This window comes from Buteo buteo, chromosome 14 (assembly GCF_964188355.1).
Source record: "Buteo buteo chromosome 14, bButBut1.hap1.1, whole genome shotgun sequence".
NCBI classification, from domain to species: domain Eukaryota; kingdom Metazoa; phylum Chordata; class Aves; order Accipitriformes; family Accipitridae; genus Buteo; species Buteo buteo.
Genome location: NC_134184.1, coordinates 17,782,311 through 17,802,022, shown reverse-complemented (window position 1 = coordinate 17,802,022; position 19,712 = coordinate 17,782,311). Strand labels below are relative to the sequence as shown.

The 19,712-nt window shown below is 41.4% G+C and overlaps 1 protein-coding gene across 7 annotated transcripts in view; it reads right to left on the bottom strand.

The window, feature by feature from the left end:
• The window catches only part of KLF12 (KLF transcription factor 12), a 249,059-nt gene that overhangs the window by 171,146 nt on the left and 58,201 nt on the right, over positions 1 to 19,712 (bottom strand). For all 7 annotated transcript variants that reach the window (XM_075046077.1, XM_075046072.1, XM_075046076.1 and 4 more), the window contains exon 2: positions 9,038 to 9,101. In XM_075046077.1, the coding sequence (XP_074902178.1) occupies positions 9,038 to 9,058 (21 nt within the window). In that variant the 5' untranslated portion in view covers positions 9,059 to 9,101. The remainder of the gene's footprint in view (positions 1 to 9,037; positions 9,102 to 19,712) is intronic.

Sequence of the window (19,712 nt, the reverse complement as noted above, 5' to 3'; positions counted from 1 at the left end):
GTAAGAGCAGGTCAAGATTTACATTAATACCAGGAGCTTATTTTCTCTTTTAGACACATGTCCTTGGGTATATGAAATACCATATCCAGTGGAATCATTATTCAGGTCTGTTAGCAGTGGCTATCAGTATTAAAATAACTGCCTTCTCCTTATGTGCTAGCTACTGAATTCTAACACATTCTTCTACACCTTCATATAAGAAGTGACAAATTGCCATTGTTTGATATTATTCTCTCCATGGCATGTCAAAAATACTAAAATCCAAATGCATTTATTTCTAGCACTAAATGTTTATTGTCAGATATGTAGGAAAAGGAAAACAAGAAAGCGTATGTAGTATTTCAATTTCTGGTTCAATGTATCTCAATCAGCACTGCTGTGCAGACCAAAAGCCATGGGGTTTTCACTTCTCATTGAGAAATAAAGATTAACTCTAAAATGCAATTAGCTGTCCTGCTTCATGATACTGAGAATTAATACCTCCCACAACAGAAGCATCCTTTTTTTTCCATGCAAACCCTTCCATCCTGATAACTAATGACCAGAAACAGGTCACAAAACAAGCAGAAACAGTAAGTCCTGTAAATCTCTGGTTTAAACTTGTTTTCTATGATGGATCGTGCCCAACAGAACTGAACATTATTCAGCTTCTTGGAAACCAAAAACCTGAGAGTATGAATTTAAACATTTTTCTCCCCATTAGGCACTTCGGAAACTTGTGTTATACTTCTGAAAATACACACATCAAAATGGTCTTGTCAAACAGCTTTGAAATTAAATGCCTCGCGCTTCCCTCTCTAGAGTAGTACAAATTTAGTCATTATTAGAATTAGTATAATTGTTCTCTAAGTGCTCTAGGAATGAAAGGTGAAATGAGCTTGGTGACTGCTCTTTCATTCCCATGAGAACATGCCACAGCAGAGAAGTCAGGCTGCAAGAGCAGGGATACTCAGGGATGCTTTGAAAACTGAAGGACTGGAGTGTCAGTCCAGCAAAGTGGAGCCTGGTGTCCTCACCATGTCTGCACCAGCATAGCTCACAGGCAGAGGAGATGTATGTTCTTCCAGGGAGGACACAGAAATCCCATGGGAAGAACTGCCTTCTGCAGATGCCTACCGCTGTCTGCCAAGTAGTGGAAGACGGGCACCTTCAGCAAAATGACTGAAGGTGAAAGGAACGGATCCAGGCCTTTGAGATCTAGCTTCCTGTGGACTATGCCCCACCGCTTATGACTAGTCCTCACCAGGGGTATCAAGGCTGAAAGAGGAACCAAAGAAGCTGGTTTGAAAGAGAAGCTGGTTTGGGAACACCACTAAACAAAAGAGGGACATTGTGGAATCTCAGCTGGGAGGTCCCTGAGCATTCACTAGCAGAACCGCAAGTCTGCATCTCCCTCCGCAAGCAGCACTGTTGCAACAGGAAGGGATCTTCTCAGTTTAGCTGAAGACATCCACAGCCTATGCCTTTCAATAGCCCATGGGAAATGAGAGTATGTTAGGTAACCTTTTTGGAGCATAGCTCCTGGTTTGGTTTCTTCCAACCTAGCTTTCGCAGCCCAAGGCCATGCTATGAGGCAAAAGGAAGCACACCAGGTCAGGACATTCATGGAAGTATCTCCTGATCTAAGCTAAACCAGTAACAGTCTGCTCACTTCCCAGCTCTAGTCTGGACTGCTCCAGCCAGCTTCCTCCAAAAACAAAACTGGCCTGTGGTTTGGAGGGACTGATCCTTCCAGGCTCTTGTAGTAACTGTGGACAAACCCCTACCAGTTTGACTGGTCCTACCAAGCCCTCCAAGCCTGTCCCCAGAGACCCCTGCACACGGCCTCACACCTGAGCCCACGACATGCAATGCATGCTTTCATGCCATGGAAACTCAACACTGATAGGCCTCCAATTATCTGCAACAACAACAATAACGAGCAACAGAAGCACCGCAAAGGTACTGGAGGACACCCATACGCCAAAAGGCAGCAGCACACCTGCAGCAAGCGCAGTATGGAGGGAGCTAACCCTGGCTGGTGGGCATGCAGGGACCTGGCACCACTCGCACCACAGCTACAGTTCACTCCCTGAAGGGGATGCACTCAGCAAGGCAGGTATGCCAGGTCCTACGTTTAGGCTTCGCAGTCCTGAGACACTAGATGCAGATGCAGCCAGAACTGAGGAAATGCTCACATCAAAATTTCCCACCTAGATCTTCGGGCTGCTTCCATCATTTTATTTCACATAGTCTACAACATGCATTTTGGAGACTACAAGAGGTAGCAGCATCCGTTTCTGCCTCTCCCAACAAGCAGGAACTCTGCTTGTAGCGCATCTTCTCTCCCACTCAGCCCAGGAACACCAACACAACATGCATTTCAAATACCAGAAATGGCAACCAAGGGTGTCTGTGCCTGCATTATAAAGCAATTTGTCACTTTATGCTCACAGGCTAGTTTTTGCTATCTCTGTTCTCAGCTCTGGCTAAACTTTTCAAGGTGAAGGTTTTTTTTCACTCCCAAGACAAATTGGAAAAAAAAAAAAAAAACCAAACAAAAAAACTCGAAAAGCCAAAAAAATCCCCAAGCTTTAAAAACCAAAGCAACAGTTACAGGAGGACACTCATCACAGGAAGAGTTTAAGCTTTGTAAGACCTAAATTAATCAACAGCAGTAATACAAGCAATAGATGCCAACACGTTTACTAACTAAAATTGTAAGGGGATATCTATTAACTTTCAGAAGCAGTTTAACAGGCACTCTACTGCACTGAGTTATGTCAGTAGGCACTGAAGCAGACCCTTAAACACAGCTGTCACCTACATCCACAATTTACTAATCAGACTCATCACCACCACCCATCTCTTCGTGGGGGAGTGATCTAGGCAACACCAGCAAGATCTACCTTTGCTTTACAATGACACTTAGTAATTTTAATGACGTGAACTGTGAAAAGAACTCTGGTATTCTTAATATTCCATGGTTTTGTCACATTTTGTCAATTCTAGACTAATTACTCTCTTGTGAGCTGCACTACAATGTGGGCCACCTTATTTCCCCCCACACCACCTCACATGAAGGTAGGTGCCATCCTTTTTTATGCAATTCTCCATTCTTCCTTTTTCAAAAAAACGTTTAATAAATAGGATTTTAATTCAAGAACTACTGCAAAAATCAATGCACCTGAAACATACCACAGCAGCTTCAAGCAGAGCAAAAATCTGTGCAGCCACCAGGATGCAAACCCCGCACACCACTGCCGAGCAACTGCTGGGCCAGAGACATTTCTCCCGATCCTGAGCAAAGCCTCTCGGGCAGCTCTGCGCTGACTACTTGAAAATAAAATCATATTTATTTTATATAAAGATCTCTGTATTTATTGATTTTAAAAGCAAAGCTTCAGGCTTTTGCAGTAGACCAGGCTTCGTCAGGCAATGTCTAACACACCCCGTGCCTACTTCCATTGCCTTTCTGAAGTGTGAGGGTGCAGAAAGACCAACAGTTATCTTCAAGCACTAAAATAACACTTCTAAAACATATTGTATTTTTGATATATGAAACGTAAAAGTTATGGTTACGATCCTCCATAGATGTCTGCCCCCCGATCCACACTGGCAGGAATAAAATACAAGGAGAAAACCCTCAAAATCATAATCCAACTTGATTTTGAACAAGGTCAGATCACAAGCCAAGCACTTAATATGATTTGGCCCTAACTCCAATGAACTGATTTTGTGTGTGTATAGATGTGTGTGCTTTGGATACCCACCCTAAGCCAGCTGCTGAAGAGCACTGTATAAACACACCAAAATAGTTGGGAAATGAACGGAATGGAGCCAAGACCCAGGACCCATAAACAAGAAACCATTTAGACTATGAAAGCAACTGCCCAGCAGAAATTAAGACAGAAGCGATGTAGAACAAATTTTGTACTGTTGTTCGTAAGGAAAGCCTAATAGGAACGCCGAGGTCTCCCCAGAAATCACTCATTAACTTTACAAAGGCAAAAGGGAAGAGGACCGAGTTCATACGCAATGCAAATGCGTCAAGCCAAAGAGATTCGTTGCAGGCATCTTAAATGCCTTTTTCTCCTTGGAAAAGATCAGTGTTGGAAATGCCCCAAGCAATTTTTCAGCCATGGGGATCAGTTCCAAGTCCACCTCACCCCACTCCCAGCGGGGCTGAGCTGGCAATAAGCAAAGCTGGGGGCTACAGGGCTTACAGCGCATGGCCGCCAGCAGCCCGTCAGCCCCACTGGGTGCCAGGAAAGGATGGGAGCAAGAGACAGCACAGTATGTGGCAGTCTGTGTAAGCAACAGAAAAAGAAAGAAAATCTCTGCTGCTCTTCCCTTTCCTGAATATAAGGTTTGGGGAAAAGTTTTCCTCTCACTCTACAGTTTCAGCATAAGTTTTACATTTTTCAGTGACGGTAAATAAAAGCAGATCTGTCCTATGAATATGACTGGGCTCCAGACAACAAACGGCCTGCTATCTATTCACACTGTGAAATATTCATTAAATATCAACCACCAGTGGACTGTTAAGGGACCCATCTTGATAAATGCTAGAGAACAGATGAAACCAAAAGAACTTCAGTCTCCTTGCCTTGATGAATGGGGCCATCAGTCATTTTTAAGTGGTCATTTGTTACATTGTTTTATCCAAGATATTTATAATCATAATGAATTGAGACAAAACATCAAACTACAGCCTGTTTGCCTGAGAGTAATCTAAACTGAAAAGCACATGACAGAAAGGATAGATTGATGGGCAGTGCAATATAACTCCCTTGAGATTAATATATTTTACCCTGTTGATGTTTCTAGTCATAATTATACTCGAAGAATCCACTGAATGACATTAGATGTGAAAGATCGCTTAAGAGCAATCACTTACTTTCTAGGAAAACTGCATTTGTTTGCAATAGATACGGAGGGGACAGCTGACAACAAAACCCAAACATATCACCACACTGCTACTAATATTCTGACTATGCAAATATAAACACAAAAGTTCCTCAAAGCACCCTCAAATACACTAAAAAAAAATTTTAAAAAATTTCAAAACCAGACTATAAAATCACAGAGAAAGTAAAAATTGAAAGTCCTGTGACTCCAAACTGCATCCAAAACCAGGGTAGCTCCAAAGTCAGATGAGACAACTCAGGGGCTTGCCCAGCCTGCAGTGGAGCACAGAGTTGTTCCTCCCCAGGTGCAGGACTTTTCGCTTTGCTGAACTTGATGAGGTCCCTGCCAGCTCCTTTCTCCAGCTGCCAAGGTCACCCTGAAGGGCAGCCCTGCCCTCACTGCATCAGCTGGGTACCCCTGCGCAGCACCACGCATGCAGCCGGCAGCTCAGAGGACAGGCACCCTCCTGCACCCTGCTCCGCACAGGAGTCAGAGGAGGTGAGGCAAGGGCACATCAGAGGTTGGGAGACTGCTGAGATGGGGTGAGCTCTGGAGAGTTCAAGAAACACCCCCTTGTACTGAGTTCCTCCCTCTAAACAGCTGAGCCAAAGTTTGCCTTTTTTTTTTTTTTTTTTAAGAGATGACACACAGGTTACATTTGTGAGACAGCAATATTCTTGGACTTATCCCATAGACCTCTTTAGAAAATAAGCAGTCATCTCCTAACACCACTGAATTCAATACAGCTGTGCTCTTTATCATTTTTTGAGCATTAAGTAACTTAGAACATCATTACACCTGATCAAATGAATTGCCCAGTAGTATTTCTGCAAGTTGTTTGTGAAACCACAGTGTGAGTGGGAGACTGCACCCAAGACCACTCGTTATGTACAACCCAGACCTGCCTTTCCAATCTGAGCAACCTCTCCTCCCCTTTAATTTCACTTTTGACCTCCTTTCAGCCCTGCCCATTTGTTTTTGGTTTAAAGTCTTGATCTTTACTTTGCCAGAGACTTTCTGAGCTATAGTTCCTCCCTGTCAGTTACCCATTTCCTTACCAGCTCCTACCCTGGTCTCATCTCCATACACCCACATTCAGTCGTAGACTGAAAAATGTAAACTTCAAACATCAGATTCAACGGAGAACTGAACCTCTGGATTCAGTCACTGTTATAATGGGAAATGTAGAAGCATCGTAAGCTGTGTGCATTCAATATACATGTATGCTATTGGGTTTATTTTGCATATTTCTCATTGTTCTCGGAAAGATTCATCTAGCCTCATTTTGAGACAGGAAAATTTATGTTCATATTTCCTTCATTAGTTGCATATATGCTTGGATGTCAGTTATTTATACAAAACCACATTTACATATATTATTATATGGTCTGAGGCAGACCAAAGACCTAAAATATACCAATAACATATATATGATGCAACACAAGTTGTTTACACCCCCAACGATATACCAACATACTCATGTTAGCAATGGAAAGCTTTCACAACTTGGTTAGCAAAACAGCAATAAAGTAAAAGGCTGAGGCAGGGTGCTGAGTGAAATCCAATTTCTTTCCTACTGGAGCCAGAACTTTATCAACTGATCTTAATAGTGACCACAGAGGAGCCCTCTCCACCTCTATTGCTTAAGTTTTCTGGAATCAGTCTTCCCACAAAAGGAATTTTTAGCCTCAGACTTTGAATTCCTCCACATAACCACATTTTTTTCGTGTTCAGTGATATGACTTAATCATGGTACTTTCCTAACATAAAAAATTAACAGCTGGATTCAGAGCCCTATGTTTGCAAAGACTACCAAACAGAAAACATGTAAAAGAAATTACTCAGCATCCCCCTCCTTATCTTCACATATTTTGCACAGCTTCCTCACAATTACTGCAGTATGTCATCAGAAGGACATGAGGGAGTGGAACTATGGCTCGATGTGGAAGAGGTCACCCTGTTCTCCTGTTCTTCCTTCCTTCTGCTACCACTCTGTGTTGAACCAGAAAGGCAAAAGCAGAGAGAGGAACAGAGATACAAAGCTAGCAGTACTGCATCTCCCATGCAACTACAGTCTTTCCCAAGTAACCTGGGAAAAGGCCACGTGAGTGCAAGAGTCTTTTGCGTTCGCCTGACCTGGAAGCCCTCCCTCCTCTGCGCAGACTCTGGTTACAACAGCCCCTCTCAAGGATCTGACAAATCCTTAACTTTTTCTGCCCTGGTGTCACTTCCCAAGCCAAATACTTAAGAAGGTCCTCTAGTCTGACCCAGTTTCTCCTCAATTCAATGCAAAACGTAACCATGCTATAGCAATACTGCTCTGTGCTGTCTTCTGGATAACATGAGAAGTCCACCATAACATAATGATATCCAGAGATAGCTTACAGATAATTAGTTTGGTCTTTGCACCCTCTCACGCTTTCTGCCAGTAAAGAGCCTCCCGAGTTTGTACATACAGGATTTTATCACTGCAGTTCTGGAAGATGCAAGCAAGGTTTGGACAGTATCAGTTTTTCACTCTGCTATTCATAGCCAGCAGGTCTGAGCAGGGAAGCGTTTGGTCCCCCACTATGCAAGCCCATCCTGGGCTATCAGACATCAGTAGGGATAAACAGCAGCCACCGACACATCAGCCATCAAACCAAAGAGAAATTCCTTAAGAGTTTGTGTGCTGGTTTTAGCAGGCAACAACTGCTGGTTCCTATCTGGGCATACAGGTCCCTGATCCCATAGAGAAACTGTGTACATTACTGCAGAGTTACTAATACCACTAGCTGTCTCTACTAGGGTTTAAATTTGGTTCCTGGAGGCTGGAGGTGTTTTCTGGGACCTGTGGTATACAAAGCAGATGTTCTGTGGATGCTTCCAAACTAAATATTGTTTCACTGGCTGTCATTTTGGGAGACAGGATTCAAGGACACAGATTATTTCCTCAAGTCTTATGCTGCTTGTGGATCCAGAAGTAGCTACGATAAGCATGTCCACTACCTGTTGTAAACACTAAAAAAGCATACCTGAGAAGGAATTAAGCTCTTCTGTATCCAAGTCAGTTGTTGATAAACTGCAAAATTTGAACCACTAAAAGATTGATAAAACCAAATTATCACTAAGATAAATAAGAATTTTTGTCCTCCTGAACTACTTTGCTCAAGTTAATAGAACTATAGACTTACATTTCTGGTATTGAACTGACACTGCACTTCTGAAAAAATCCATGGGTTTTGCTGGTTTTTTTGATTGTTCCCACCCCTGACTGAGACTCACGGGTTGAAGAAAGCTATCTAGAAAATATGTTTTCCACCATAACATATCCCTCCTTGACTAACGGAGTTTCCAGAATGCCTTATTTAACTGAGCTGCTGTGCAGCATCCTGCTGGACCGTGCGCTGTATCCCATTGCACCGCACCCTGCAATTGTCATTACAATTCATTTGCTCCAGTGCAAACCCACAGGCAGAGTCAGCTTTGTTTAAACAGCCTTGGCAGGAATCGGTTAACATAGCATCCCAGCCAAAGCCTATAGTTCAGTCACCAATAAGTCAGACTGACAGACGTCAAGGCCTACTGAATTTTATCATCTTACAAAGCACAAGAATAAAGTCAGTAAAGCACAGAGGTCCACTAACAGCTTCCTCCTTTTTAACTAGCACAGAAATACATGCTGTAAGACAGCCATCTCCCTATGATAAGAAAACAAAGCACCAAGATACTTTCGAAGATATCATATCCTATTTGACTTCTTAAAGAGCATCTGTCAATGTGGCATCCAAGTGCCACTCCACAACATATTAAGCTTCATACCCAGCAGCTGTAATGGAAGACAATGCCTCTCTCACTCTCCCTTCATCCTTGCACATAAGAAGAATGAACACCACTGTGCATCAGCCCATTCAAGCACCTGGCTGCAAAGGAATTACCTATGTCCCTAACGTACTACTAGGTTTTGCTTTGAACATTCAGGTTTGGTCAGAAACTGTTGCGTTAAGCTACAGCTGTGTTATGCTACAGTATTCCCCTGCCTGAAAGACAATACAGCATAGGAAGCTCAGACCAGTTATTTCATCTATTACATTTTGTAACACAATATAAATTTTTGATAATAGCAGTAATATGTATAATGCATATGGCTGTAAAAATGTCAACCAACTTTTATGGCTTTCCTCTTCATATGAATATTCAGTCATCCATTTGTCCCTAGATCCACTTCAATCCTGAAAAAGAAAAGATGAAATAATTTAATGGATGTATTTTCTTAGAGGTTCATTAATTTCTCAAATATTATTGCATATGTAAATAAAAACCTAACAATAGACATCTATTCCACAGTAAAACAGAGGTCAGAAGAACAGTAAGTCTATAAGCACTTTAAATAAAACTGGATAAATACAACAAAAAGTATATTGGAGAAAGCCTTATGTTTCCTCTTAACTAATGATTTCAGTCAATGCTCTCAGTGTCTTTAATTTCTGAGCTGCTACTTGAACACACTAAATCCCAACTGCTTTAATTAGTCTTCAGGGCCCATTATATTTCAGTACCCTGCATTTGTACAGGTAAACTTCCCAGCAGTTACCGAGTGCGAATATTCTTTACTGGTATATCAAAATGTGTTTCCCAAAAATACTATTTCAGATCTGGACAATAACACATTAAAAGCCAAAATACACTGATTAGTGAGCTCAGTCAATACTCCAGCCATGGGAAATAACTGTGCAAGACCATTACACAATTTGAATACTTATTCCTTGAAAGGTTTCCTATGGATACACGATTATTTTAGTTAAGTTTCCATGTGAATCTATAAAAGAAAAATGTATATTGAGATTTAAATACTATATTATACTTTGGGGAGGCTCCTTCAGGTTTAAGAAAATATACTAATCTAGTAGTCTAACTTTTTTAAAGCCTGGGGTGGGGGGAAGCTTCACATGTCCAAAATTTAAATAACAGACAGTATGTCTTAAACCTCTTGCTAGAATACATGCATATATCTGGAAGCAAATGCTGCTTACATATGTCTCTCTTACTAATGGAAATGGTGTGAAGTCAAGAATCTAAATCTGCTGTCAGAGTTATTATAAACAATCTGTTGTTATTTTTATATCATTCAAAATAAGGTCATCCTTCAAAATAGCAGTGGAGCATCACCTGCCTGCTTTTAAACCACAACCCAGTATTTCATTACTGCTGTATATACGACAACACGACTAACAGGTTTCCAAACACTAAGCAAATTTTACACTGAAAACACGACAAGAAGCTCCCTTCAGCATGTAAAATTAGTAAATGTTCATATACTGTGCTACTATTACGCTAACTAAACACCATGCACTTAATTTGATTTCTAAGAAAATACTAACGTTAATAGAAAAAAGTTCCAAATGTTCATACGAATCATAAGAGGTAGCAAAATCACTGCAAACACTGATCTAACTAAATGTAACTGAATACTGTAGGCTTAGAGCATGTTAACTATTGTAGACCATTTGTCCCATCTCCCATGCATCTTGTAGACTCTCCTTCCTTTTGTTGTTTAATCTCCCTTGGCATTATTTGGATTGCTTCAAAATTTCCATTTCATGAAGAAGTTTTGGGTTTTTTTTAATTGCATACTTGAAGAACCACCTTTGAGTTTCTAGCTGCTCTTTCTCTGTGCTAATGTCCAAAAATGGGATAAGTGGACCAGGTTTTCCATATCCTGGACATACGTGATATGGTTATCTAACCTGAGCAGGAAATGACATAGTCATCAAGTTCTTTAAAATTAAATGTAATATATTCAAAAGCTTCATGGGATCTTTGTCAGAGGAAGACAGAGTCTGACCTGTAGTTGTTTCCAGTTCTTCCAGTTTTCTCATCATTACTCCTCCCTACACGCACACAGACACACACGCTCCTACAACACAACTTAGCTTCAAGTTACACACCAACCCTGAAGTTCTATTAGGTTACCGTGGCTATGGCGACAGAGCAAACACAGGTATGTGTTTCAAAACCGCTAACACACCGCTACCCAACCAGCCATAGCCACAGCTGGTTTCGCTGTGCAAATCATGTACAACAGCCCTCCCCATGAAAAAGCTACTTTTGTTAACATCAACAAATAACTGGGTTAGCTTATTAATTCTCTTCAGGTCTGCGCAGTTTATCAAGCACTGAATTGCCCTCGTCCTTGCACCGCTGGGGTGCTCTCCTCCATGGAAGGGTTTTTGCTTGTCCTCCTCTTCGCCGAGCACCGGCAAGGCACATGACGAGCTCCAGCAGTGCCCCCCCCCCCAACGCTGCTCCACCACGGTACACGGCAGGGACAGGGGTTGGCCCCTAGCACTGACCAACACGGTGACCAAGAGCATTGACTTTGGTGGCCAATGCACACTTGCCACCCATATAGGCCACAGGCCTCGGGGAGAAGATGAAGACTAAACGGTTTATCTGAAAATGGCGTCCAACTAGTAATTCCACAATTCCTGTTGCCTCATTTTCAGAAGAGCTGAAAAGCTTCAGCTTCAGATGAAATTACTTCAAAATGCATATAAAAATAGGACTGTCCATCCTTACAGATCTAGTGCATCCATTCCGCCACATCTGTCACTGCTGTGAAACCTGCTCTAGACTTTGGTTTTCAGCAGCTTACTGTGAAATCTCAGTTCCTACTATCACAAATACGAAAACAGACATCAAAGTCCAAATAGAACCATCATCCATTTGTATCAAGTGTTTTTTATGCCAGAAGAAAATCTACCCAACAAGACAACCACACAATATCCCCGATTCAAAACCTTTATGTCAAAAGGGCTCTTTAAGTAATCAGAGAGCAGAGCACCTAACAAACCACCAGTTTCAACCAAAAGAAAGAAATTTAAGTAGCAAACACAGAATTATGTCCACTTCCAGCCAAAGGTTAACCATCATCTTAAAATCATGTTTTCAGACCCCCGTACTTTATAAAGCTTATGAATGATGCCAAACATTAGATTCTTTCCCCTACAGAATAAGAAAACCAAACAGAAATTACAACACCTAGTCCATTTTCAAAGACCTGTCTTCATCAGAATAAATGCCTTGGTGGTTCCACCCTGGGCAGCATCTCTACCCACTGGCGGAGCTGAGCAGGAATCACAGACCAGAGTAAGGAACATGAGAAGGGTTTCAGCACAATCATGCTGAGCATATTTCTAGACAAACAGAGGCCACTATGTGTGTGGAGGTGCCCTTGTCTCTACAAATAGTACATTTTTTAACATATAAACCCACGTTAATTCATTTTTAAAAAAGTTCATACTGGTACCACCTTCACATCTCTCTTACATACTGCTAACTTAAGTAAATTCACATTAATACAGTTACAAATTATACCTCATGTTATTTTCCCCCTTTTCTAATTCAGACAGATATGGGAATGTACATTTGGAAAAGACCAACTCATTCACAAAGTTAAGTCATTGGCTGAATCAGGACTTATTAACTTTTCCCTCTACAAAGCAAACCCCAGATTTAGGCATAATTGTGTTTCTTAATCACCTTCTTGCATCATTTATTTTACTTTAAAAGTATGCACTTTTCTTCTTGAAAGCTCTTAAATCTGCACTTACACTTCTGCAATCCCTTTCAAAGGCCCTGAGTCACACCAAACTTCCCCGATGACAGAGTGCAACTTCTCCCAAACTCATGAAAGCCACCCTGAACATCAGCTAAGGCAGGATCACTGAAAGCACGGTTTCAGCAGCGTTCGGAGACAGAGGAACACAAGTTATCCTCAACCCAGTGTTGACAATGGCTACCTTTATATTAATAGTAGTCACATACTTGACCCTTTTCTCCTATGTTTCTGATTCTTGCAGGGAAATTCATAAACTCCACAAAGCATTCTGCAGAAGCTACAGATAAAATATATATTAGCCACGAGCTACAGATTTGCAACAGTCCTCAACATTTTAAAATCAATAAGGGACAGGAGAGGCTGAAATTCAGTGCAGCACTGCAATGAATCAGCATAGACAAAAATCTACCTAAACTGCATTTTGAGTGCCTACCTTTCTTGCCTTGGGGTCTAGCGCCCAGGATCTTTGTAAACTGAGTTCTGTACTATTGTAACTGAAACTAGCCAAAACACTTTGCCACAAAGTTGGCTGTAAAAAAGTTAAAAAACTTTAAATTCTAACATAAGCCACTGTTGTACCAGCAGCCATCACAAGCTGCAAGATGAACTAGGTAGTACAGCTTAAAATACATTTGGTTTAGGTTAAGTGTAAGTGCTACACAGGACCAAAGGAGCACCTGCTACGCATTCTGTTACTCACTGAACAACTGTGATCATAAGGTTTATTCTGCCCTCAGCTAAAGTTTTTGCTAGTCTTTGATTGTGATTTCTGTTCAAACAAGGCAAGCGGAGTTACTTAAGATGCCAGCCCTCCCAACAACATCTTTGTTGCTCTGACGTAGTGTCATAACAAAAATATCTTAAGCAGCTCAAAATATTTCTGAAAATTAACTTAATGCTTCAGTTTCTGGTCTTCACTGGTATTTTATTAAAAGTAAAGAGAAGCAGGAGGCAGAGAGTGGGATGCTTGTTGCTAGGAGATACCTAGCTCTCCTGAACTCCTACAGACTGAAATATTTATCCAGACTCCCACGAAGAATGACATCTAGCACAGAGAAAGAGAGAGATGCACACACTTACTGAAGTACATCATGATTCAACGTAAGAAGCAGCAGCTCTGCCACCAGCTCGGTCCCTGGGGTACCTAAGCCAAGGAGGCTGCAGTCTGGGATGGCGGGGAGGGTAATGCAGCTCCTCCTAAATGTCTACCCTGATTTCAGCTGAGCCTTATGGGGTGATACCTTCAAGACTTTTACGCCAAACCAGAACGATCGAGCTCTTGGCAGCACAAGAAAATGCATCCTTCACTCACCTGGCTGTATAGCTGTGTTGTTTTTCTGTTGTTTGGGGTTTTTTCCCCAAATCATTATCCTCTGATAACAGGTCTCCATAGGAAAAAGCATGCAGCTGGCCAGATGTGGATGAACAATTCATTAACCAAACATACAACCTTTGTGCCATGCTCCTCCCCCTCCTCCCTTTAAAAGGTTTATTCAGTGATTAAACTTTCAAGGAGTGCTTACACAGTCTTTCAGTAGAGGCTTAGAGGAATAAACATTATTCTTTATAGGGTCTTTTATTTGACATTAATGAATTATTTTGAACTGAACAGCTTCAAGGATAAGTCCCAGACCTTCTGGGACTTAAAGATGAATTTCAAGAACTCTTTGTTCTCCCTAGCACTTAAGAGTCCAGTTTGACAAAAATAATTTTATGTAAATATGCTACGTTTTATAATTTCAGAGAATTATTACTCTGGGAAAGATAATGTCTTTCAGTAATATCTAAAAAACCCTGCAACTGTATCAATATACACAAATGAAATTCGAAAGTGTGTGCACACTGTTATATTGTAAAGGTACAAAAAGACTTAGTTAAAATCTGGAGAAGTAACGGAGTCCTCAAATGCCTGCATTTAGGTAATCATCAGTGGTCAATCTGGAAGAGTGTAATAAATTGCAGGGAGCAGAGGAAAAGGCAGCAGAATACTACATCCTCCTTGAAATTTTATTCTAAAAGTAGTTATCTTTGACACTCTCAGTTGTTTGAATAGATAGCTCTGAAACCTTGATACTCCCTTCACAACTCTAGTTTAAATAAAATTACATTGATTTTTGTTAGATCTAAATAAAATAAAATTTTGATAAACACAATCACACATCACTTTGGACAGCTTCTCTGACATAAGGAAAGGTTCATATTACAGTACACACGCTCAGCGCAAAGTCTCTCAGTTCACCACCTTATCCTTGCACACAGTTCAAACTCCACATTAGAGTTAGAATTTCATTTACCAGCCCGTCCACAAAGCCAAAGGACTTAGTGGGCCTTTTCTTGTTACAAGAATTACAGCTTTATACATATATTTCTATTTATACACACACATATATGTATATAAAAACACGCAGACATACAGCCACGAATTTTTGGTGGATTGATTAAATATTATTTGTAAATACTTGTCTTAAAGAATCTGCCGAAAGCATACTTCCTAATGTATCATGAAAACAACACAGGACTTTCAGCCAAGCTGTAAAACGTAACTATGTTTCTAAACCCATGAAGAACTCGAATTTTAAAAAAAGTGATCTTTTCCCCTTATCTTCAGACTTTCTTCAGCAAAACAGTACATATTACTCTCCAGGTAATGACTATCCAAGACTTCTACTCATAAGAGCTTACAAGCATCTGAAAAAAATTACAAAACAGTAATATTTTAAAACTGGTTATTCCTAATTTCAGGTTGGAATCATGTATGTTGTGTTGCTACATTTTGTTTGCACTTCAACTAAAACAAATATGATTAAGTGTACTAAAAATGAAGTCAAAGTGTGAAATCCAAAAGGAAGGTACCTCACAGGAAAAGTGTTCGTGCTTCATGTACAATAAGAGGGAAGAGACTTGCCAGTGATTCTTCTGCATCATCATAGTGAGGCAAGGGATAAAGACCAACCTCTCCAGCAGATCTTCCATCAAGAGACTAGGTTGGCTACAGAGGTTCCACAGAAAAAGACTTAACCGTACAGGTTCCATATTCTTATTTTTCCCCTGCTAATAAGGATTAGCATTACCAAATGCTATCACCCACTCCCCCTCTTCTGGTTTAATACCTTTACTTAGACCAGGTTTATGCTCAGTCCAAAATCAAGCCAGCTCTACTTGCAGCACAGGCAGCAGTACTTACGCTCTTTTCTCAAAGCTGCAAGATAATATTCATTTATATTCTAACCCATTCAAAAATAAATCAAGGATTTTCTTTATTTCCTGTTAAGAGGCTGCTGAATCCCAGAGACCATCAGAAGAACAAACAATCCTTGCACTTGTATGCAGTTACAACTGAAACAGCCAGAGCTTAAGGACGAGGTCACCAGTTTCCTTAGGACACCCGGTGAAGCATTGGTTTCTGTGCGGACCGTGCATCTGATGTTTCTCGTGGTGATGGCAACCTCCCCGACCACCTGATCTAAGGGAGGGTGTCTGAACACCTAAGGGTCCATTCTACAAGTCCAAAGGAACAAGCACAACTTCACTGCAGACTTGTGCCCAAATCTGCTCTCGGTCAACCCAGCTGCAGAGAGCACCCCATGGTTTGGTAACAGAGCACAGGTATCAGAGATTTAGCCTGGAAGAAAGTCTGAAACACATGAATGTCTGAAACAGATTAATTCTGCCTCAGATGGTAAATACCACCCTTATGTGGCTCAAAACTTTGTAGGGAGTCTCCTCTTAGTTGCCTTCAGAGGGAACACCAGGACAATGGAAAAATTGAAGTGGGGAGGAAAAAATGTAACACTGTTTATATGTAGTAGCTTATACAAACCCTGGCACGTCTTCTCCTTTTACACTGTTCAAGATGTTGTACAGCACTAACCATCATCCCACCGTGGACGAAATACCGCGCAGCTTTCCCCTTACCACAGCGTTGAGCGCGCTGTGCCAACTTTCACAGCAAAACCACTTAGAGAATAAGCAAAAACAGAATAAGCTGTGCCCATTAAACTTCTTTTAAGAGAGGGAACAAAATCATTCCCACAAGCAGCAGAGGAAGCTAAACAAGCTGTAAGTTTAAACATCACCAGAAGGTGGTTGTAAAACCAGTGTTGATGCTGCCCGTGCCAGCCGTGGGGACAAGAGCCAACACCTCGTTTCGCCAAGCCCCAGCCTGGAGACGGCCACCTCCTAGGAAGAGCCCACTGACCTACATGTGCAAGTCCCACCTCACCACATCATTCACCGCAAGGTAAGTTAGCAAAAACCCATCAAAATGCTCAAACCAACCTATTTTGCTCCTCCAAAACAGAGGTGACAATAAGCATGAGGCGGCATTGACCCCCACAGCTAGCACAGCCACTGCAGCTGAGAGAGGACAGGCTTCCACAATTTACCCCAAAGCTGGGAAAGACGAGCAAAGAAAACCAAGAAAACGTTGTTCCAAGTTGTGATACGTACCGAAGAAACCCAACCATCCTAATTTCCAGGTTCAGAGTTATGCTTTCAAAAAAAAGGAAAGTCAACAGCTGAATGCACCCTGCCCTACAAAGCAGGTAGTTATGTTCAGCTCCTACTCCTGCCTTTGCTCAACCCACAATAAATTTCATCACTGCATACATTACAATTTAGGCCCCTTTTGCTTTCCATTAGAAATGTACCAATAAAATGCTTTTTAAAGAAAACAGTGTGATATCTATGCACGTGAAGGTGTGGGTACATATTCAGGCTCTAAACCAGGGGCACTATGTGATAGCAGTTATGCTATTAATTAGTTTAAGGAGTCTACTTGGCTGGCATCCTACAAACGTGGCTGATGAGTGTGTCTATTTTAATAGGAAGGTACACCCTCTAAAATTGATCAGTTGACCACAAGTGTTTCCCTTAATAATTTTTAATGTCTTTTCTCCTAGCCTGCCCTTTCTTGAAAGTGCAGACTAGCATTATTACTAATCTTTACCCCTCAGCATATTGTAGGTAAAAAGCTCAGAAAAGGGAGAAATCCCACATCTAAGTACACACCGTTCCCCTCAGGGACTGACCAGCTTGAAACAGCTCCACTACCAGACTCAGTAGCTACAAATCTTTTAATAATAATCTGAAATCCAGATAAAGTCACTGAAGCATACTCATGCTTTTGATGTCTTCGGGAGGAGTGAGGAGAGTAAAATTGACCCCAGTACTGTTCCTGGAGAATTTCCACTGGAAACTCTCCATCCCAGCATTTCAAACTTCCCAATACACTCTAAAGCTCAGCTCAAGCTATGATTAACCTTAGGAAAAGGTGCATCTGTTCAGAGATCTACCTGATACATATCTGGCCATATTCCACCCGTTTCCCTAACCCTCGTCATTTCTCTCCTTGTATTTTTGACAGGAGACACAATTCCTCTGGTTATTTTCCTGTCCTTGCTTAAATAGGAATATATTTACTTCTCCCCTATCTGACAGTTCCCCCATCACTTTCACATTTGGGAGGGCAGGGGGGTGTTCAGGAGTACTTCAATGTACTAGTTAATTCAGTGTTCCGGGGGCGGGGGGGGGGGGGGGGGGGGGGGCGCGGGGATTAAATATGTAGTCAGATTTACAGATTAAGTGCAAAAACCAGAAGTAGCCTGATTTCCAAAGGTAATTTGTACTTTCTGGTCTCCTACTGAGATCACTGCAGCAGCCTGCAGGACTCACCATCTGCATGCAGTAAGCCAGTGCCATTTCATTCTGCAAACCAACATGGACAAACATCCCCTTAACCGTGGCTCAGCAATTATTCACATTCATAGCCCAGAAACTATAACCTGAAGAATAACTTTAGCAGATAAAGCTCTTGCCAGTTGGCGGGTTCATCTCACCTACCTACGGACACCTACACCTGCGCTAGCTGCCCTTCATGGCTCTGTAGTTAAAGGAGAGAAAGAGGCAGCACAAGGGCCTGAGTCACTGTCATTGCGGTCAGTCCAGCAACTGCTCTTGACCAAAAAATATTTTAAATAAAATGGTGCTTGGTTGCCTGCAGAGTGAAGGGTACTACAAGTTTTAAGAGCTTTGGTTTTTTTAAGCAAGTCTTGGGTTCATCTGTTCTCCCAATCAAAACCTCCAATTTTTAAGACTTTAAAAGCCGTCATTTTCAATGGAGCCAGGCAGACTTGGAAAGGCATCCCATTTTTAAAAAAGCTTGGAGAAAAAAAGAAAAGTAACTTAAGATGGTTAAATACTACTGTCAAACAGGAATGGCAACACCACCCATGCTAAGATTCCTGCATACCAAGGTGATACAGAGAAGTTAATGCAAGTACACTGCTCATCAGTTACATGGACGTCACCATAAAAAATTATTATAAAAATCAGAAACTAAGGATGGTAAAGAAGTTGCATTGCTTGGTTTATTAAACTAGAGAGGAAAGCACACCAAATAAACAATCCTGTATTGCATGTACGAAACAAAAATTCTAAAGACCAAGGATTTTCACCCTGGAGCTCCTGGAAGTTGGCCAGGAGGCTAGTCCCATATGCTGTGTCACCCCAGTGAAACCAATCAATCCCAAATTTATGCTCCTGCCACTCCCATTACAAGCTAGCAAGTGGATTCATTGTATTTAATTATCTTTCAGGGAAGAGAACTCAACAAATAAATTAATAAACAGCATTAATAAATAATTTAATAACAACAGAAGACACAAATACCAGAGGAGATTACCAACTGAGAAGAGCCACCCCCTCCCGTATTCCAGGTGTAACAGAAAACCAACATAGATGTGACAGTACGCATTCTGTTTTGAATGAAGCATGCCTCTGGCAAGGCTCAAAGACTTCTACCCAAGACGCCCAAAACTATTCCTGGCTAACCACCACGATCCGTAACCCCCAGCCCATAACAAAGCATCCTGACTCAGAAGAACATAAACAACATGAACAACCACATTCACCGCTTCCCTGAGCATCAAGATCAGCAACTCTTTGCCAATCAAAGCTTTTGTTCTTCTGTCAATTCCCTTTGATTACTTTTTTGATTTGGAGGTAACCTGACATGGTACATGACTTAAACTGCTTAACGAAGCAGTTAAACTAACTGGCAACTAACTCGGAGAAATGCATTAGCTGAAGATGCACCTGGGGCTATACCCATCCTCAGTTTAATGCCAGGAATACACCTACCTGGTATTTTGGAATTACGAGGAAGCTCCTAAACTACACAAACTACTTAATCAAATTACAGGAATATTTTTCAGTAAGAGAT